General features: G+C 54.1%; 1 protein-coding gene across 1 annotated transcript in view; it reads left to right on the forward strand.

Moving 5' to 3' along the window:
* The first annotated feature begins 100 nt into the window (after nucleotides 1-100).
* The window catches only part of MAD1L1 (mitotic arrest deficient 1 like 1), a 249,882-nt gene continuing 228,313 nt past the window's right edge, over nucleotides 101-21,669 (forward strand). Inside the window, exons 1-9 of the mRNA XM_011378518.2 lie at nucleotides 101-389; nucleotides 1,785-1,947; nucleotides 5,286-5,426; nucleotides 7,748-7,927; nucleotides 10,381-10,505; nucleotides 11,454-11,535; nucleotides 12,897-13,027; nucleotides 13,158-13,272; nucleotides 15,455-15,516. Of these exons, the coding sequence (XP_011376820.1) occupies nucleotides 1,798-1,947; nucleotides 5,286-5,426; nucleotides 7,748-7,927; nucleotides 10,381-10,505; nucleotides 11,454-11,535; nucleotides 12,897-13,027; nucleotides 13,158-13,272; nucleotides 15,455-15,516 (986 nt within the window). The 5' untranslated portion in view covers nucleotides 101-389; nucleotides 1,785-1,797. The remainder of the gene's footprint in view (nucleotides 390-1,784; nucleotides 1,948-5,285; nucleotides 5,427-7,747; nucleotides 7,928-10,380; nucleotides 10,506-11,453; nucleotides 11,536-12,896; nucleotides 13,028-13,157; nucleotides 13,273-15,454; nucleotides 15,517-21,669) is intronic.

Raw genomic sequence — 21,669 nt, forward strand, 5'->3', positions numbered from 1 at the left:
CCCCGGTCTCCGGTTGCGCGGAGAGTGGTGGTCGCTGCACCTTGTCACCCGGCTCCGGCCCGCAGGGCGGGGCCTGCGTCCCTCCCCGGCGCGAGCTGGGAGAAAGCACGGCCTGTGGCGACCTCCGCCGCCGGCGCGGCGGTGCCCCTGGCCGCGCGTGTAGTCGGGCTGGTGACCCCCTGTAACTTGTTGAGGTTTCCGTACTCGTCCTGTTGCAGGGGACGAGAAGGGCAGTCGAGCGGCAGTGCGCTTTGGACTCCCAGCCCCGGGCTCTGCTGAGGGCAGTTCAGAGGCCCAGTGAGCTTGCTGCGAGCTTCGTCTCTTGGATGGAGTTTGAGCTGCCGCCTTGTTGCGTGCCTTCCGGAGCTTCGTGCCGGGCAGTTGAAAACGTATGTGCTCTTTTCGGTCTAGTGTATGGCACGAGTCAGTTCTCACAGGCGCGGCTTCTTGGGAAGAGGATAGATGTATTGGCTGTTTCCTATCGTGGGAACGGGTGGCCCTACTCCGATCTTGGCAAGTGGATTAGCTTTGCAGCCTCCTGCCATACAGGCCTGTGTGTGCGGGCTCCCAGCACCCTGAGTGCCCCTCCTGTCCTCTCTCTCTCAATCCATTCTCCATTTATAGCCGGAATGAGAGGTGGGGAGAACAGCTCCGTCGCCGTGCGGGGGTGGGAGTGACGGCCTATCCGAGACCAGGGCTCTGCGTGCACAGTGCGCCGTTCTTGTTAAGTGGGAAATTCAGAAGCAAACCAAGATCCCTCACATCCTGGGTGTTTGTTTGTTTGTTTGTTTTGGGTGGGGGTTGATGTTTCAATCTAATCCTTAGGAGAAATCAGTGAGAGCTAGCTTTTCCTAAGAGGAAAACAGCACCAGTATGAATTCACACCTGTGGGCTGTTAATTGTCTGGGACACTCCCCCACTTCTGCTCAGCAGGGTTGGTGTGAGGCCATAATAAGCACAGGTTTGGGGATGCACGTTCTTTGCTGCTGCTTGTCCTCAGCACTTCATGCATTGGCTTGTGGCGTACACTCAACCTTTAGAGCCAGACAGACTCAGGTTCCAATCTCAGTTCTATAACTTTTTGAAGCCTCATTTTATGTCATCTCTAAAATATGTGTAAAAAAACCTAATTCATCCACCATTGTGAAGAATGAGATGTCATATGTCAGATTACAAGCAGAATGATAGTCAAACTGTGTGGCAACAGTCGCATCATCTGCCTCTGAAAGACTTACAGTCACTGTAACCTTCACAACCACTTTGCAAAGTAGGTTTTATGATCTCAATTTACAGATGAGGAAACTGAGGCTCAAGGAGTGTTGGTGCCCAGTAAATGTTGCATACCTTTCTTTCTGGTACCTGGTTGAAAATAGTAGTACTTTATTAATGGCATCGTTAGCAGCAGTGCTGTGGTCGTCATCATCCTTATGGCCACTGTTCCGTGCTTCGTTTCTCATTCCCAGAAGTGAGGCTTTTTTTGAGTGCTTACGTGGGAGGTGTGCCACCGGACTGTTGAACATCTTCTGGGAGCTGTCTGTCCTGCGGGTGTGCAGGTCATCGTCCTGACAGCGGCTTGGTGGCGTATTGCTTTTTATGCCTCCATTTCTTCTCTGGTAAACCAGTAGCATGGGCTCCCAGTTAACCCTGCAGAATGTGGTTATGGATACTGGAATATTTTAAGGGCTCTGAGAGAGTGCTAGCGGTGTGGGGCTGCCTCTGGGCAGCTGGCAGAGCTGAAGTTGTATGGAAGGGCTTGCTGTGACCCCTCCCTTGTCTTCCTCCAGAAGGGACGTGGCCATGGAAGACCTGGGGGAAAACACCACTGTCCTGTCCTCCCTGAGATCTTTGAACAACTTCATTTCTCAGCGAGTGGAGGGAGGAATTGGACTGGATGTTTCTACCTCTGCCCAGGGTTCTCTGCAGATGCAGTACCAGCAGAGCATGCAGGTGAGTGCCATGTGTTGGGATAGGGGTCTCTGAGTGAAGACACCTGTCCTTAGGTGGGGCCTCTTCAAGTTCCATGTAGTTCAGATGTGTGACATGTGTTGGGGCTTCTTGAGTAAAGACTCCTGCCCTTAGATAGGTTGTTCAAATTCCATATACAGCAGGTCCTTGAAAAACATCGTTTCATTTCTTAGGTTGGTAAGATGCTGTAGGAACTCAACTCTTGTGTGTATCAGTTTACGGTAAAATTGGGTTTATTACCCGTCTTTTCACTCAAAGTCACAGAAATGTATGAATGACATTAAGTGAGGACTTACTGTAGTTGAGGGCAGGAGGCCAGGAGGCCAGCTGGCTATCTCTCAGATGTCTAACACGGGTGTTTATAGTTTTGGAAAGCCATGGAAGCCATGGTCTGGCCCTGAACTGTGCTGGCGTAAAAGCCTGGTTTACCAGCACTCAGAGCGGGTCTGCTGCTGAGCGCTGCACTCACCGTGTGGAGCTCACAGGCAGTGGTGATGGGGACGGAAAGCTGGACTGCCTGGGAGCATGGCCACCAATTGCCCAACCAGCTGCTGGCTCCCTTAAAGGCTGTGTTAGGTTCTTGGTCAGCCTGGAGGGAATGCCAGGGTAGTGAGCAAAGGATTGGGAGAGCAGAGATCTTAGTCCTTGGGGGAACCATTTCCAGATCTTGGTTTCAGTCTGCCATCAGTGATTTTTAGAGTTTTTTTTCTGATTGTAGTGTTATTTCACTATGTTTTAAGTTCTTGGCGGTGCTAATGGTAGATGCAGTTTAAAGGGGTAAGGTCTCCTGAAGGATTTCCAGCTCTAAAGTGTTGTGGGTTCAGTCCTAGTTGAGGCAGAGATCACGGGGCCCCACCCTGGGAAGGGGCGTGGTCTGCAGCCTCGCCCAGGACCACTGCCTCAGGCGTTCCCTGACTTCCCTGCTTGTGTTCCTCCTTCCCTGTCCACTGGCGTGTGCTGCTGGAGCCATCCTGCGATAGTGTCCTGTGCCAGACGTGGTTTCCTGTTGCTCTGGGTGCCCCGGTGAGACCCAGGCAGCTTGCGCTTGGCGGAACAGAGGCTGATGTCTTTGCATGTATTGGTTTGCTGAACAATTGAATCACCTTCTCTTTGTTAGTGGACTAAGTTGCTCACTGCCCTTTTTTGGCAAAGACTGTTTTTTTATTCTAAAATTAAGTCTTTTATTTTCGTTTTAGGTGTTAAAACACTTATGAAATGATGCTGGTAATACACTTTTTAATAAAGCGATGCTGATAACAGGTTATAGTTTTTTTAATTTGATCCTTGCTCGCAGGTCTACAAATGTTATTTTATTGATGCAAATGCCTGGAAACTTTTGGCCTGTCAGGACTATGGAATCTAGAATTTTGGAGGTCCCCTGTTCTTACTCAGCTGGTGCTATGAGGGCGTCCCCAGGAGAGGGGTCGATAAATGAGTGGCAAAGCCAGAGTGAGCTGGTTATAGTCATGCTACCCAAGTACCTGTCTCAGGGCCCTGACCTGTCTTAGGACTTCAGTCAGCGGTTCTTTCCTATTGTACACCCCCACCCAAACTGGCAGGTGAGGAAACTGGGAACACTGCAGGTCTGGGGAGCCTGGAGAGCAGAGATCAGTATTTCTTGCCCACCATCCCCTACCCTCTTCCTTTTTTTTAAGGTTGCTGTTTCTGTTTGAGGGTGTTATAAATTCTGCTACACGTCAGTGTTTGTGTAAACATAAAAATGTTTCAGTTTCTTTCAAATACAGTTGATGTTTGAGGAAGATATGGTCCAGGGATACTGTGTGTCTGGGACCCCTGGTCCCTCTGCGGTGGTGTATCCTGGAGCTGGGCCCTAGCTGTAGATAATCGAGTGAGATTAGGAAGGGCAGTGAGTTTGATGGACAGTAGGGTTAGGAATCTCCAAATGTTAACAGGTGGGAATTGAAATGAGAGAAAATGTCGGAGGGGTCAAGGGTGTGTGTGCTTAGGCTCCCAAGGAGCATGAGGGGAGGGGCGGAGAAAGTGCCTTTTCTCTGGCTGGGATTTCTCACTCTTGGCACTGTTGGCATTTTGGGCTAGATAATTCTTTGTTCTGCAGGACTTTCCTGTGCATCGAAGGGTGTTTAGCAGCATCCCTGACCTCTACCCACTGGATGCCAGTAGCACACACATACTACCATCCTCTCGTGACATTCAGCAGCGTTCGTGGCCATTGCCGAGTGTCCCTGATTGAATTGAGAACCACTTGCTCTAGTCCAGTGCTTCTCAAGCTTTATTGTACATGTGAATCCACAAAGAATATGTTTAAAAGGAAGATTCCGATTTGGTGTTTCTGGGGTGTGGCCTGAGTCTCTGCATGTTTGTTAAGTGCCCTGTAGGTGTGTGTTCTGGACTGAAGACCATTCTTGGAGTGGTCAGGGACTAGCCTACCTGAGGAAGAGGCCCTTATAGTCAGTGAGCCTGTGAAACTGTTTGGTGTGTCTTCTGAGGCCCTTCAAGGCTTGAACTTGCCTTTATTTACCTGGCGTCTGTGGGAAACGGACTTCTAAGATGGCCCTCGGTGGGCCACACGCTCTCCCTTGTAATCAAATTGTAGTAACTAGGTGTTATGGCAATGAGATTTTGCAAATTTAACTAAGATCTCAAATCAGTTAATCGTAAGATAGGGAAAGACCTGGGTGGGCCTGACCTAATCAGGTGAGCCTTTAAATTCTAGATTGAGAGATCAGACTGAGAGGTTGGAGATGCAGAGCAGGAGAGGGGTCCACATGTGGGTGCTTCTTCCTGCTTGGCTTTGGAGCTGGCAGGGAATGTGGGTAGCCTCTAGGATCTACAGCAGCCGATGGCCGACAGCCAACAAGGAAGTCGACCTCAGTCGTAAAGCCATGTGAGTGTGGAAGAGGATCCTGGGCTCAGATGAGGACACAGCCCAGCCGACTGTTGAGTTTGGCCTGTGAGACTCTGCTCAGGGAACCTGGCCACGTGTGCCTGGCCTTCTAACCAGCAGGATTGACAGCTCACATTACGAGTGTTGCACGCTGCTAGGTTTGGTAATCTGTTACACAGTGGGAAACTGATAGGCCCTCTTTTTTAAAATGAGCCTGCACCAGTGACTGTCATCTTAAAACATACCCTTCTCTTCTCCTTTGTCATCTTCTCTGTGCTTGCTGCCTCACTGGGGCCATCACCCATCTAGAGACCCAACTTCTTCCTTTTTCCCCAGGGCTGAGCACGGGCCTTCTTGGGGGCAGGTGCCCAGTGAGTAAATGTTGAATGAGCTACTCGCCTGTTTGACGCAGCTATTGAGGATTCTGTCTTTCCTTTGGGCATGACCTGGTCAGTTGGAAGAACGAGCAGAGCAGATCCGTTCGAAGTCTCACGTCATCCAGGTGGAGCGAGAGAAAATGCAGATGGAGCTGAGTCACAAGAGGGCTCGAGTGGAGCTGGAGCGAGCAGCCAGCACCAGTGCCAGGAGCTATGAGGTAGGTTTGGGCTGGCCAGGCCCGCACCCGCCAGCCGTGAGAAACGAGCCGCGCTGGCCGGGGGCCTGCCTTCTTAGGCCGCAGATGACCCCTGTGCCTGACTCCTCCAGGAGGGCAGCACGGGTGCTGGCGGGCGTTCCTCTCTGCTGGGCCTCCTGGTCTCTCCCTCCCTCTGAGAGAATTGGAATGCAGACCTGGCTGAAATACCAGGTTGCACGGGGGTGACAGGCTTAGAAAGTCACCAGGTTTTATAGGGGTCTTGGATCCAGGTTGGGTCTTGCTCAAATGGTTATAGAGCCTCAGAGCAAAGAGCCCCAGTCTTGGGGGCTGCTTCATCCTGCCCCTGGCTCACCCACAGTAGGCTGGGAAGGTGCAACCCCCATTACCCAGAGGGTTAGGTTTTCACTTTGCATGTAAATCCCTTGCTTCCTTGGCTTTGATTAACAGCACTTTGCAGGGTTTTCAGGAAATGCTGATGAGTGTGGAAATGCTGCCAAGATTCGTGCAGAGCGTCAGACCACAGAGCCTCTGGCCTCTGCTTTCCCTGTAGGTGGATGTCTGGCCCCATTCTTGCCTTCTGTGGCACATGTGCATGCTTTACTGGTCTCTGTAAAAGTAGCTAGGGTCTTCAAAAGTAGCTAGGGTCTGCTAATTGGATGCGTTTGAACCTGGCGTGCAGACTCCTGGCTGTGGTGCATTGCGAGGTCTCAGTAGCCCAGAGATGTGGCTTGTGTTGGCCCTGGAACTGCCCAAGTGGTGTTTCTCTGAGGCGGGGCTCTCGCTGATGTTCTAGGTTGTCCTCGGAGGGGCAGTCCTGGGGGAACCAGTGGGAAGCAGGAGGGAGAGGCCTTGGGAATCTTGCAGGTATCAGAGTGCCCTTATTAGGGACAGGGAGGTAGGCACAGGGGTCACTGGACTGTGGGGACCGTGGGGACCATGGAGTTGGTGGCATAGCCCTGGCTCTCAGGTAGAAGGCATGGGATGTGAAGCTGTTGGAGTTTCTCTTGGCCGTGAGTCCCTTGAGGACAGGGCCTGTTCTGACTGCCCTGGATCTCCAGTGTCCAGCACAGGCTGTGGCACCTTAAAGGTGCTCAGAAAACATTTGAACAAGAGGGAGATGGCCGCAGGGTCGCTGCATGTCTTTCACGGGAAAATCCAAGTGTGCAGAGCTGACTGAGCTTAATCCTGGGCCTCCCCCTGACAGGCCTATCCTTCCCTGCTGTAGACACTGCTGCAGGGAGCCCTGAGCCCATCTGAGCCCATGGTTTTCATATTGTTCCTTTGAGTCTTGGGCATCTCTAGTGGTTTTTCAGGGACCAACAGTTTGGCAGTGAGTGGGGAGTACAGGTGGCTGGGAATCTCAGCCCTCCCATGTGGAAATACCTGTTAGATGCTGAGATATTGGTGTCGGGGGACTTGCCTGGGCTGCCCCACGTGTGTTCAGGACTGGCAGCCCGAGTGCATGTGCCACATCTCTCCCTGTGAAGTGTGGACTGGGGCCCAGTGCAGCCTGAGGGCCTCACTCCCGCATTGTGGAAGGTGCCTTTGCTGCAGGGCCTATGTGGTGCTGGGCTGGATGGCCTGGTCTAAGTGCTCGCTCTGAGTAAGGCCGGCCCTGGGAGTACCTTAGAGGGAGCTTCTGTGTCTCAGTTTCCTGATGAGAGAGGTCAGAGGTCAGCAGTGTTTGGTTCCATATAACAGATTCACGGCCTTTGCCTCCAGGACTCTGGCTCCCACTTTGTGGTCCCTTTGCTCCTTGTGCTGAGAGTAATGATCTCAGTGGCTGAGTCAGCCTTTACGACCCCCAGGGATCGTCAGAGTGAGGAGTCTTAGTTCTATGTCCTCCTTACCAGCCCAAGCCATGCTGCCCCTGAGGAGATGAGTATAGGGTGGATCTGAAGGTTTCCGGGCCATAACGCACCTTCACGGCAGAGGGGGGCCCTGGGTCAGCTGTTGCTGTCTGCAGGCCGGCTGTCCCTGCCTGGTTGGGGGCATGCCGTGGCATTGCGTTGGTGGTCGGTGTGTGGGCAGACGGGAGCTGCTGGTACTCCAGAGCGTGGAGGCTCCTTTCCAAGGCTGAGTCTGTGTTTGGGATTTTCACTGTCCGTCTCCTCCCTGCAGATGGTCAAGTTGGCAAATGCCACTGTGGAGTAATGATTCTAAGTGTCCTCCTGCAGGTCCCGGGGTGAGAACTGTGTGCTGTTGACCTCACTCCTGGCTCCTGGGTGGGTCTTGTCTGGGCTTTGGTCCTGGCCTGTGGGAGGATGGCTGGGGTTTCCGTGCTCCACCTCGCTCTCACCAGCTCCTCCTCTCTTCGGCAGCGCGAGGTGGACCGCAACCAGGAGCTCCTGGCACGCATTCGGCAGCTTCAAGAGCGGGAGGCGGAGGCAGAGGAGAAGATGAAGGAGCAGCTGGAGCACAGCAGGCTGTGTAAGCAGAGCCTGGACGTGGCCAGCAGGAAGCTGCGAGAGAAGGAGGACGGCCTGGCCGAGGCGGGCGAGGTGAGGGGCGCCAGCCCGAGCTCCCAGGCCTCCGCCACCAGAGCACTGCCGTGTCCCGTGTCTGGTGCCCCTCGCGCGCGCCTGTGGTTTGCATGGTTGTGATCTCAGTGAAGAGGTGAACTTTCCAGTCTGTGGCTTTGAGTTGATGACTTGAACACTTTTTTTGGTCTTTGTAATCATGATTTCTAATGGTTGATGAATCTATTTTTTGTCATTTCCAAGTGCTTTGGTTTCTTATGCGTGCACAAGCATATATGCAGCAGATAGCTTCATAAATGCAGCTTTTTTATTTGGACTAATCCCTAGGAGTGGGATTAAAAGGGCACCAGCTCCAGCTGTCTCTGTCGCTTTGTCTTCCAGTTGCCGTGTTGTACTAAACAGCCATTGTTGACTATTCTCCTTCCATTGTAGCCTTACCTGTTATGGACGGTGGTATTTTCTGGAAATACTCCCGCGGTGGGTGTTTTTTCCCCCCCCGAAGATATAAGTAGGTTCCTCTGGATTTGCATTCCTTTGATTACTAGCAAAGTCTCTTAGCATCTGAGAGTATCTTTGAAACCAGAGCGTCGATGAACTGTAGCGTCCTTGCTGTCTCTATCAATTGAAGGTTGTATAAATTTCAGAAACAGCCCAGACGTTGATGCTGGTGGAAAGTGCCCTCTTCTGACCTTTTCTGGTGCCTTCGCTGTGCTGCTCAAGATCACAGATGCTTCGAGGAGAAAGACGAAATGCTGCTGAAGGGCGGGGGTTGGCGCGGGTCATTAGTATTCCATCTCTGCGAGGCATTCTCGAGGTGGCAGCTTTGGAAGCAGGCCCCAGGTTATTTTTGCCTTGGCGACACTGGAGAGAATGTTAAGGTTGTTCCGACATCTGTCTTCTGACGTGGGTGTTGGCAGGAGAGGAGCTAGGATCGGCCTCAAGACAAGTCCCCCGCCCGCCCTCTGCGAGCTTGCCTGTGCTCCATCCGGGAGGCCCTCAGGGGAGACAAGTCCTGCACACTGATCAGTGAAGGGCAAGAGGGGGACATCCTCACCACAGAAGTTGCAGAGACGGTGCCCAGTGGGGCCCAGTGTGGGAAGGTTTTGGCCAGTTGGGACACAGGACCATGTGTCTTACTTTTCACCTCCTCAGAGAAGCTGTTCTTGGTCACCCGGTCTAAAGTCAAAAGCCTGCACTCAGCCCCCAAGTGTGTTCTCTGATCACGGTGCCCTGGTTCCTGTGCCCGCTGCTGTCCCAGGTCATCTTGTTGACGGCCTGGCATCCCCGAGCACTTGTTCTCCCTTGGGGCTGGCCTCTGATCTTGGTGTCCCATCCTGCATAGCGCCTGGTGCTGTGTGTGTGTGTTGAGTTCAGGAAGACTTCTGAGTTCATTGTTAAACGTGTTTTTAGTACCTTTCTTGTTTTTGGCTCCCCGATTGGTAGTCACTGTTGTAATAAAGGAAATTGTACAGATTGTTGCCGTGGAGGATGCCTACGCCGTCAGCTCTCCTGGGAAGACGTGGGGTGGACGGCGCCGGTTGGACAGGTGAATGAGTGCAGCGGCCTCCTTGTCTGAAGAGGGTGCCCCTAGTCCGTTTTCTCGCCCTCGCTTGTAGGATCCCTTGGGTTGATGTCTGGCTCCCAGAGGCTGATGTGGCAACACTTCCACGTGTTAATGTACGTGATGCTTTTGAGTAGGTTGGCCTTCCCTGCTCGTTGGCCAGTGTGCTCTCTTCCCCTAGGAAAGTCCCAAGGGCAGTGCCAGCCCCAGAAGGCTGCCTCGAGGTCAGGGCGGTGGTTCTGCCTGCGCGTGTCCAGTGGGCTCGCTGTCCTGGAGGCGGTGCTTTGGGATGGCCTCCCCGGGCCTCGGCTTTCCTTTCCGACCACTTCCAGCCTGGGAGTGCTTCAGTCCCCATGGCATTCTGGCAGCTCCTCTCCATGCTGTGTGGCTTTCGTGGCAGCATTCTGAGGACAGCCTCAGTCTCCCATGTTTGGCTTCTAGGGGACACTTGGCTCTAGCTTACAGGTGGCATCTTTAGCACGGAGCTGGAGCGGTGGCATGGCGTGGGGGGTTAGGAAGGGGATTCCAGGCCGAGCGATGAGGGCAGGGTCTGCAGGAAGAGCTGCGCAGAGCGTGCCGGCGACCAGTGCAGGTCCAAGGTGATGGGACGGGCGTGCTGCTGCTTCGGGGGAGGGGATGTCTGGGGGGCATGCGGCCTGGGCCTGTTTGGTTGGCAGCAGTTCTTGCTCCTGAGGCCACTGTCACCATGACCTAGTCTCTCCTGTTAGCTCCTGGGAGATGGGAAGTGGCACAGGCTGGTGCTCTGGGGTGGTTTGGGGGTGGTGTCTCGTCATGTTCTCTGAAGGAGCAGATAGCTGGGAGGGACAGGCGTTTGTCCTTTTCTGTGTGGGAGGCTCACCTGCATCTGTGCCCAGTGCCTCAGTGACAACTGTCTGTCTTGCTGTGCTGTCAGACCATCAGCGAGTTAAAGGGCAGGATCTCAGAACTGCAGTGGAGTGTGATGAGCCAGGAGATGCAAGTGAAGGACCTGGAGTCTGAGAAGCAGGAGCTGCAGGAGCAGCTGGGCTTGCAGCGCAGGTGAGTGAGTGTGGAGGCGGGGCTCTCTGCCCCATGCCAGGAGAGCCCGCCTGCCTCCGCCCTGGAGTTAGTCCGAAACCTGCACATCTAGTAGTTAGCTGTGTGGAAGACCCAGGCTCGTCTCGTGCCCTCTGCGGTGTGAGCGCCCAGCCTTCACGCAATTTGTGTGCGCTGAGGCTCTGAGGAGCTACAAATGCCCTTCGATGCTGTACTCCCTGTCCACGGCCTGTCCAGGAACAGACACTGAGGCCTCTGAGCTCAGGACCGTAAGTGCCAGAAGAGAGTGGCATTTTAATGTCCTGAGAACAAAAAGAGGAAGCAGTCATGAAGAGAGCTCCCGGGAATGGAGTGTTCGAGCTGGGTTTTAGAGGCTTGCAGGAGGTCTCCTGCCACCGGTGGTAGGCGGGTGGTGAAGGATAGGCCTGGCAGGAAGAGCATTCTGAGCAGAGGCATGGAGTGTGCAGGAACTCGCGGAGGTGAGGGCAGAGGACTGGTTGGTTTTCCGAAGAACTTGGCCTTTACCTTTGCAGATGTTGTCTGGGGAGAGTTCTGGCCGCTCCGTGGTCATGGGGGGTGGTCAGTCATGAGTGGGTCCTCAGCTGTGGCCATACCAGGCCAGCCAAAGCTGCAGTTGTCAGTAGCTATGGGGAGGGAGGAGAACTGAGGGCTTGCTACAGCTAGGAAGGACCTTATGGGTGGTCTGGACCTGCCCACCCACCCTGTCCTGATGAGGAGACTAAGGCCATGGAGCCACTGGCAGGAGCTAGAGTCCAGGATCCTGGGTCCGTCCCTGCAGGGAGCGCGCAGTGGTGTTGTGAGTGCATGCGTGCGTGTGCGTGTGTGGGTGTGCGTGTGTGTCTACACTGGAGAGCTTTTAGGGTGAGGGTGAGGAGAATTGTTGGCCTTACTACATACCGCATTCTGCATAATACACTTTTTTCTTTGTAGAAAATGGCAAGAAGCTAATCAGAAGATTCAGGACCTTCAGGCCAGCCAAGAAGCGAGGGCAGACCAGGAGCAGAAGGTCAAGGTGCGTTGCTGTGTTTCAGCCCCCGGCCTGTGAGTGGTAGGCATCACAGTGGTGGTCTTGGCCCTCCTGCCACCCATAGGTATTTGTGATCTGGGGTGTGCTCAGTGGCATTTGGGGACAGTTGCTGCCTGTGTCTATGCTCTATTTATACCGATCATCTCTTCACGTGCCAGGACTGCGCTAGCTGCCAGGGCTGCGACAGTGAATTTGGAGCACATTTCTGCCCCCAAGAAGTTCACATTGTAGTGGATGAAGTCTGATAACAGACACACAAAGAAAGTAAACACATGACAACTTGAGTAGCGATGAGTGCTGTGAAGGTGACAGGATTAGCTTGGAGAGGTCGTACATCTAGTGTGTGATTGGGCCGGGTCTCAAAGCAGGTCGGCCTGACTCTGAAGCTCTGAAGTGCAGGCCGTGCTGCTTCACGGGGGGAGGACACTGCCAGGGAGATAGCGACTGCAGGTCCCGGGAGTGGCTGCCCACCACCTTGAGAGTGACAGCCGCGCTCTGTGCCCTGACGCTGTGATGTGGCTGCTGCCCTCCAGCTGCACTTACCTTGTCACTTTCTAGATTCCCTGTGCCCTCCCGCCTCTGCTCTTTCACCTGCTAGTCTCTGGCTCTAGTGCTTACCTCTTCCTCCTGCCCGGCCTTCCTCCCCCGGCTCTCAACACTTCACACATCCCCATGACCTCTGCCCTGCCCCTCGTCCCCTATCCGCAGCCGTTGGCCCCCTTCTCAGTTTACTTGCCTGCACCGCCTGATGCCTGTCTTCACCACACTCTTAGCTCTTCCTTGCAGAGATCTCATCTGTCTTCTGCGTCACCCCGTCCCCGCTACTTGACCCAGTACTTGGTACAGAGATGGACCCCATTAGCGTTTGTTGAATGACTGACTGATTTGGTCCTGGTCTCATATTCTTTGCCTGTTCCTTGACTCGTCACTAATGGATGCCAGCTGTCTCTGTTGTGTCCCAAGGGGACCAGAGATTGTACAGAAGAGGCTGTCCTCACTCTGGAAAAGAGTCATTTGTCACCTGTGTGTGCTAGGGCGACAGAAGCAGCCCTCACATGAGAGGAGTGGGGCGTTTTACCGGTTTGTTTATTCAGGGAGCATTTGCTGAGTGTCCTTGTGCCACATGTGCGCTAGGTTCCTGCCCCTGAGGCAGCACAGCACAGCAGTATCACACTGGCCTGTGACACACTGTGGGTGCTTCCTGGGAGCGGACGCTGAGGACCAGCACAGGCACACCTGGTGCAGGTGAGATAGGCGCTCTGGAGGGGACCAGGGCCACGAAAGTTGCTGAGGCCCTGGGGCAGTGTGGCGTCCATGACTTTTTCTCTGTCCCTGGCCTCAATCAGGATTTGGAGCAGAAGCTGTCCCTGCAGGAGCAGGATGCTGTGATTGTGAGGAGCATGAAGTCTGAGCTGGTGCGGTTGCCCAAGGTGGAGCAGGAGCTGAAGCAGCTGAGGGAGGAGAACGCCTACCTGCGGTGAGGCGGGCCCCCCTTCCCCCGGGGTGGAGCTTGGGGGTGTGAGTGTGCAGCCCAGTGCTTCTGGGGCTCCCGGACTCGTCCCCAGGTTACGAGGCTGTTTGAGTGACTTTATTTCTGGCCCTGCCAGGGAGATGCGCGAGACCAACGGGCTGCTCAGGGAAGAAGTGGAGGGGCTTCAGCGGAAGCTGGGGCGTCAGGAGAAGATGCAGGAGAATTTGGTCGACCTGGAGCTGGAGAAGGAGGTGAGGTCCTGATCCGGGGTGCTGTTCTCTCTGGGGTGTCCTGTCTGTTTAGAGGACTCTGGATGTTTCAGTCCCGCATCCTAGCTGGTCACCTAAAATGTGGACTCCTCTGTGCTGCTGTGGTGGGCAGAATAGTGGCCCCCAAAGGTAGCCATGTCCTGATCCCCAGAACTGTGAATCTGTTAGGTGGCAGACGGGAACTAAGGGTGCCAGTAATCAGCTGGCCTGTGGTAGGGTGACTCCCCTGGGTTACCCAGGTGGGCCAGTGTGATCACAGGTCCTTATATGTAAGAGAGGGCAGCGGAGGAGGTCAGAGCGAGGTCACGTGAGAAAGGTTGCACCTGCTGCTGCTGACGGCGCTGAAGGTGGAGGAAGGGGCCCTGAGCCGAGGAATGTGGGCACCTCTAGGAGGTGGAAAAGACGAGGAAAGGGATTCTTCCCTTAGAGCCTGCAGGAGTGCAGCACTGCCACCCGCCTTGGTTTTGGCCCCGTGAGGCCAGTGCGGTTGGACTTCCGACCTGGTGCGCTGTCAGTGGACCGGCCCGTCTGCTGTTCTAGGTCGTTCGGTAGCAACAGGAGAAGTGATGCAGGTGGTGGCCGAGGAACCCTGTTGGCAAGGGAGACCTGAAAGAAACCTTGCTCCCACTCAGTCTCGAAGGCGCACCTGTGCGGACTTTCTGCCCCCACACCTGCTATTGGAGTTGCAGGTGGCATTTTGTGGGATGGCGTAGAGATGATTGTAGGATGTCAGTGCTGAAAACACACTAGCTCCCCTCTGGGCAGGTGAGACTGGCGTTCAGAGACCTCCACATCTTGCCCAGTGCACATGAGTTTGGACCAGAACTTAGGCCTCCTAGCTCCTGGCCCAGGGTGTTTCTGCCCTTTGCGTGGCTTCTCCGTGGTTGTGCTCTATTGCCTCATCTCTCTGCTTTGACTGGCACAAACGGAGTCACTACTCCCCATTCGTTTCCAGAGTCTGGTGAGAGTGTGAAGTTCATTCACTGTCTTCTGTGCTTGGCAGCTGCCCCACCCATTAGGGCAGGCCGCCTCCTTTGAATCGCGTAGAGTGCTCTCTCCTTTTCAGAGCTGCCGTACCACTGGGGCCCTGCTGGGTCCTTGAGCCCTCCGTGGCTATGGCTGGACAGTGCCCTGAGCCCATGAGGAGGTTCACTGCCAGCCTGGGGCATCATGGGTCACGAGCATAGCTCCTCAGATGCTGGCTCATGGGGGACCTTACCCTGAAAAGATAGCTCCGGAGCTCAGCAGTTTTTTCCTCTGGACATAGTTAGTTTTGAAATGGGTTTCGATTTGGCTGTAGAATCACACCTCTTTTAATCCTACCACGGATGCTTACTGGCTGTGTTCACCCATGTAATGAGGACCAACAGCATCGGCTGTGGTGCTGAAACCCGTGAGTGACAGGAGTGCACTCGAAGCTCTGCGCTTGGCTTTGCGAAGGGGAGACGAGGCCAAGGCACGGGGCCTGCGCTCTCGCATTGCTTAGCATTCTGGAAGGGCAGTGAGACTCAGACGGCTTCCTGGGACATGGGTCAGTGTGGGGCAGGTGTGTGAATACAAGTGCGGGCCAGCCTGCGTGCGTGCTGCCACCGCCTCTTGTTCCCACGGGGCCTGGCCAGCCACGGAAGGTGGGAGGAATCTGGCTTTCAGGCCCAGTCCACGCGCCTCATGGCCTGCTCTCCCGAGGAGCACCTGGGAGATGGGAGTGAGAGGCGGTGGTCCTTGTGGGCCCACACAACTGCAGGACCATCCGGGAGGCTGTCCGCCCCCTCCGCCCCGCCTCACCCCGCATTTACCCCACTTTCCCTTTAGCCTGCTAGGATCTTACCGAGTTTATGGCTGCGGAAACAAATGAGGTATAAGCGCGCAGTGTGGCTTCCGCAGCTGGGAGGTAATCTGGCTGTGTGTAGTAGGCTTGGAGGGTTTCTGTTTCAGATCCTAAGTGAGGAAGGACAGGCTCCTCTGAAGGACTGGGGGGACTTAGTCATCGTCATCACTGTCAGTTCGCTTGATGACGTTTGGTGTGGGGATCAGTGTGCACACAGCGGGTGAGGGACAGCAGGCGGTGATCCGGGGTGCAGAAGGACAGTAGGAGGGCTTGGAGTCCTTGCACAGAAGACGATGGGGCATGGTGCTCTGCGTTCTACCCTCTGTGTCTTTTCAGAGGCTGCTGGCGAAGCTGCAAAGCTGGGAGAGACTGGACCAGACCACAGGCTTGAGCATCAGGTAGGCGGAGGGTGCTGGTGCCTCGGCATCCTCACTGTCTCTCTGCACACTTGGCACATTTGGCAGGATGGGCCCTGCCTCCTCAGCTCCCTCTGGCAGACGCTCTGGCCATGGCTGCCTGGGAAGCCTCTCCTGCAGGTGGCTTGGGCTAGGCGAGGCATTTTCACAGTGGGAGGGACACAGAAGTCCATGCTTCTCCCTGCCCATCTCTTCACAACATTCTCATTTAAAATCAGAAGCATGGCCAAGGGTCGGAAACCCGGAGCAAGCTGGCCTAAGGAAAACTGAGGGTTCTTGGCCTGGCCCAGCACCCTCCTGTCCTAGGGGCTTAGCTGACCGACACTTGTCACCAGTGGGCCATGGCGTGAAGTCTGCCCCTCAGCAGGCTGTCCTCACATGCTACACTTTCATTAACCTCCCCGCCAGCTCCCATCCCGAGCACTGCTAGTGAATTGTCAAGCTCAGCAGCACATGAAGTAGAGTTCGTAATGAATGATTTATGCTGGGAAACAACTGGAATGCTCCCAGCCAGGTGGTGGCAGCTGTCAGAGTACTCTGCATCGTTGGGCTCTGTTAAAGGACTCTCTTCTGTATCTTCTGAGGGGGAAATCGTTTCTGGGGGAAGTCACTCCTGGTAGGTGCTGGTGATGAGTGGTAATGAACTAAGTTATTAGAGATAAAAAAGGAAAACACAACTTCTGTCCAGTCAAGCCCCTGCAGCAGCCTCCCCAGCTAGTCTGTGTTGACATCAGGCCAGTGGGTGTGGCAGGGTGTGGAGTGGGGCAGTGGGTAGGGGCTGCTGGATGGCCCTCTGGTGCAGGGCTGAGGGACCGAGCTGGGCGTCCTGTTCTCTGATTGGTAGGACGGGCATCTTTTCACCGCCTGTCCTGCGGGCCACTGCCTCTCTCCAGCATCGCTCTCTGCTGCCTGCCCCTTGGCCACTGGGGCCCCCTGTAGACTGACTCCGCCTCAGCAGCTTTGTCTTTGCATGGGTGCTCCAGTCTGGGGTGGGGCTGTGGCGGAAGATGATCATTCTGGATTACTCCTTGGAGTCTGGGGCACGGGGCCTGTGTTGTTCAAAGGACCTTTGCTGTTTTATCTACTTGTGTGATATCAAGACTGTGGCTTCTCGGTTGTCTTTCTTGGACACTGGGCCAGAATTGAGAACGTTCTTTAAAGAGCTGGTTTGTAATTATGCCATCTGACTGCTGCTTCTGAAACCTACGACTGTTCCGATTGGCATTATTGACTCTTGTTACCCATCACTTGAAAATGCCTCTTCATTTCCTCTTGCCTTGCTGAGTCACAGAGGACAGACGAGGCCACTGTTTCTTCTTGAACTCCACCTGCAGAGCCCAGACTCACGCAGGGCCTGGATGTTTTATGCTTCCTCCTGTTCTCTGGGCTTATTAACACCGGAAGGTGTCCCTCCTGCTCCCAGGGAGACTCGTCAGAAGAGAAACCTCCGTGACTTTTCTTTTGTGTGGGAAATCAGAGGCCCAGTGGCGCCTGACCAGACCATGCTGCTGGAGCGTTCGCGAGCCCAGTGCGCCGCAAGCACTCGACCTCAGTCAAGCCATCAGGGCCGGCGCCCAGCAGCTCTTTGTCGGGCTAGATCGGCACAAGGGTTCCGTGGCCAGTGTGGAGAGTGCAGCAGTTCCTGGAGCCCTCTTGGTCCGACTTCCAAAGCTGAGGGCCCACACCAACTGCCAGCCAGGGCAGGGCCCGTCCCAGGCAGAGTTCTGGGTGGTCACGTGCGAGTGCGAGTGCTTCGTGTGCTCGGCCAGGCCCTGAGTGGGAGATGAGGGGTGGTCCAGAGGGCTGGCAGAGGTGGGAGGCAGGCAGGAAAGGAGGGGCCTGAGTTTGTTGTGGGAAATAGACGAGCCAGCACTGGCTGGCGTCTCGGCCTGCCTCCCCCTAGCGAGGGCGCCCCTCCTCAGGCCCACACTCCTCTGGGCCAGGGGTGCAGTGCTTCCGTCATGGTTCTCGTGTGGTTAAACCTGACTGCACTTCGAGTGGTGGTGGCTGCGGTGTCCCTCTAAGCAGCCAGAAGCTGACTTCTAGGAAAGTAGGAGGGCGTTCTCGCTGTCCCCGTTTCATGGGACCCCTGCAGAGGGCAGATTTTCTTTCTTCATGTGCTTCGTAGTTTGTTATGCCTGGGCCACCTCCGGGGGTCCTTTGGGGACCTCAGCTCCTCCTCCTTACCTTTCCTGTCCACACTAGGGCATTTGGGGCAGGCCTTCACCTCCGGCTACTTGTGCATCACTTAAGTGGCTACATGTGTCATGTAACAGGCAGTGGGTCTCAGACTTGTGTGAGTGTGTCCATCACCGGAGTCACCTGGAGAGTTTGACACGAATGTAGACACCTGGGCTGAACCCACATGCTGGACTTGAGTCTCGGGTTGACCTTGAATACTATGAAGAGTAGATCGGCTATCTTTTTTTGCCATGTCTTAGGCAGTTGCTAGAGATTTCTGAGCAAGGAAGGTGACTTGGAGGAGCCCCTGTTTACCGACATTGTATGTGGGAGTAGGAAATGGGCAGAGGGACATGGGACACGGGACACAGGGAAAGGATGGGGGCCATTGCCGCAGCGTGGGTCCCTGCAGCAGGGACGTGAGGGAGAGATAGGCACTGTTCCAGGAGGCCTGTGATCTGAGGGTGATGCCGTCAGGGTGGTTGGAGGTGGGATCTGCCCGGAGTGGGCCTCACGGGTTTCAGTGCAGCAGGATGACGATGGGGCTGTCTCAGACCCTGCTTAACTATGGGTAGATGTCTCTCTGGCCCCAGTTTGGCTCCTGTGTGTTGTGTGGTCTCTTTTATGCCTCCACATCTGTAAATGGAAGGGCTGTTCTAGAACACTGGTTTCTCACCAGGAGTCGTGGATCTCTCCAAGAGTCTGATGAGAGTCATAGGTGTCCTCCCCATGAAAATGCATATTTGCGTGTGGGTAAGTGTAGATACAGGTCTTTGCATGCTAGTTCAGGGACCACTCCCCCAAAGCCCGATCAGCCAGCTCTAACTGAGGGCCATAGGTCAGGACCAGCACACTCCCTGGAAGCAGAAGTTTGAGGGGCTGGGAGGGCATGTGAGCCTGGCCTGCTGGGCTTGAGTGTGTTTGGCCTTGAGGCCAGGGCATTGCCATAATTTTGGGACTGAGGCCGCTTGTTTGGGGCATGTCGTGATCCCAGGCTCTGGCCTAGAGTGTCTCTCTGGGTTTCTGAGAGCTGCCACCACCAGGTGGCACGCCCCCATTGGATGACCCTGGCTCCCTGTGAGCGCAGGCGCCACCCAGTCCCAGAGCTGCACAGTTGTCTGGATTTCTGGCTTTGCGCCTGCTGCCGGCAGCCCCCGGCCCACCGCCATTCCACCATGGGACTTCCTGCCAAAACCAGGGCTTGGTTGTGCAGGGTGTGAGAGTATGCAGTCTGGCAGTTCCTGCCTGCCTTTAGCTGGCCAGCAGCCACTGTCGACTGTCCCACACCTATTTTCTTCCTGACCAGCTCCTTTAAGATCCGTGGATCCCTGGGGTCTGTGGGCTCTGGTGTTTGGGCTGAGCATTCTCTGCGTGGGTGCTCCTCTGGACCGGACTGCGGCTTCTCCCAGGTTCCCGGGGGCTCTATGGCCTCACTGATCGGAACAGAGATCACTTCTGACGTTTAAAGATGGCAGGACAGTGGTCACCCGCCTCTCAGTTTGGGATTTCTTACATTCTGAGGAGCCGAGTTGTTGGAGGTGGGTGGGCATCCAGTGTAAAGCTGTGGAGAGGCTCCTTAGGTCAGGCTCCCTCGTCTGCCAGGGAAATTTGTCCATCCTTGGTGGCGCCTGCTGCCTGGCCTCCAGCACACAGGTCGTGTGGGCCAGGTGCAGGTTGGCCTCACAGCTTTGAGAGTCATGGGTGCAAGGGTGCTGGGCATGGGCGAGTGGGGGCCTGTGTGCTCGGGCGAGACACTGGTGTGGTGAGGGTGGTGGGTGAGTTTGGTGTTCAGGTGTCCTCCCAGGGCTTTGAAAGGAGGCCTGAGGGATTTAGCAGCAGTGCAAGAACTGTGACGTGCTGGGCCGCGCCTCTGAGCAGCGTGGTCAGTCGGGAGAATGATTTGAAGGTATTGAATGGAGGTGGACACCGGGAGGCACCCTTCAGTGGGTCTGTGTCAACCGCGGCAGGACACGAAGGGCACTGAAGAGAAGGAGTAACAGGATGTTTGGAAAAATGGAGCCAAGTGAGTTCATCCCAGGAATACTGGATGCTGATCCTCAGAAAAATAATCAATGCAATTTACTATTTTAGTAGACTAAAGAAGGAAGAAAACATATGGTTGTTTCAATAGAGGCAGAAGAAGCGTTTGTAAAAACTCAACACCCGATCATGATTAAAAACTTAGCAAACTAGGAATAGGAGGGAGCTTCCGCAGCCAGATGAAGGTCGTCTGCAAACCCCACAGCCAGCGTGGGGTGTGGGTGGAAGACGAGGGGTGAGGCGAGGTCACTGACTCGTTCTCCTTGTCTGTGGTGTTGGAGGTCCTGCCAGTGCCGTGAAGTGAGATGTGCAGGTGATGTAACTATCTACCTAGAAAACCCCGAAGAACCTTTTAGAAGCCACTAGAACGGAGTGAGTATGCAGGCTCACAGGATACGAGGATGGTGTACACAGACAGCGTGGATCTTTACATACCTGCAACGAGCAGTGGAAAGTGCGTACCGTTTAAAGTAGCATCAAAAACACGAAACCCTTGGGGATAGATTAACAAACTGTGTGAGACCTGTGCTCTGAAAACTATAAGATGTCGCTGAGAAGAATTAAAGATAATGTAAATGAATGGAGAAAGATACCGTGTTCATGGATTAGAAGATTCAGTACTGTTAAGATATCAGTTTGTGAAAATTGATCCATGCAGTCAGTGCAATCCCAGTCAGAGTCCCAGCAGGCGGCTTTGGTAGAAATCGACAAACCGATTCCGGAATTTCTATAAACATGAAAAGGAGCTAGAATAGCTATAACAGTTTTGAAAAAGAACAAGTTATGGGTCTTACAATGGCTGATTTTGAGATGCTATGAACTGCATTAATCAAGACAGCATGGTAATGGTCTTAGGAGAGACCTATTAACCTGCGGAACAGAATAGAAAGTTCAGGAACAGTTCAAGAATAAAGAGTCGATTGATTTTCATCAAAAGTGACAAGATAATTCAGTGGGAGAGAGTCTTTTGAACCAGCGGTACGGAAACAACAGGGTACCTGTATAACACAAAGACAGATACCTTGTGTTTGTGTGCAGTATGAAAACTTTACTGAATGTTGCATGCACCTGAATGTAAAAACTAAATCTTCTGGAAGCTTGGGTTTGGCAGAGTTCCTAGGACACAACAAACAGGAACCATAAATGAAAAAAATTGATAGGTTAGACTTCATCATAATTAAAAAGTTTTGCTCTTAAAAGACTTAAGAAAAAGAAGAGGCAAGCCATGGTCCAGGAGAAAACATTTGCAATGCACACGTGTGACTGAGGATTTATAACCAGAACATATAAAGAATTCTTCCAAATCACTAAGAAGATGACCAGATTTTTAACACAAGAGCGAGAGACTTCGAACAAATAACTTTACAAAATATATGAATGGTAAACAGGACATGAAAAGTGCTCGACACTGTTATCGTTAGGGGAATACAGATTAAGATCAGACTGAGACCGTACTCCCGACCCAGTTGAATGGCTGAAATCAGAGGCCGACCGTGCCAGCTACTGGGGACGTGGAGCAGCCGGAACTCCCATCCGTGCCAGTGCCAGCGAGGATGACAGCCGCCTTGGAAACTTGGTTTGCAGCTTTCTGTGTGTGTACAGTATGACCCAGCAGCGCCATTGCTAGGCATTTTCCCAAGAGAAATGAAAACGCGCACCCTCACACAGACTTGTTCGTGAACGTCTGTGGTGGCTGTGTGCATAATAGCGGAAATGCGTGGCGGCGGGAACGCCATCAGGAGATGAGTGGATGCACGGCCCACGGTACATCTCCACCATGGGCGTCTACTCAGCAGTAAAAACAGACAGACAGCGGCCATTCAAAAAGCGAACGAATCTCCTTTGCTGAGTGAAAGAAGCCAAGCACTGAGTTCACCCCATATGATGCCATTTATTTGAAATCTTAAGGCAAAA

Source organism: Pteropus vampyrus, unplaced genomic scaffold (genome assembly GCF_000151845.1).
Source record: "Pteropus vampyrus isolate Shadow unplaced genomic scaffold, Pvam_2.0 Scaffold343, whole genome shotgun sequence".
NCBI lineage: Eukaryota > Metazoa > Chordata > Mammalia > Chiroptera > Pteropodidae > Pteropus > Pteropus vampyrus.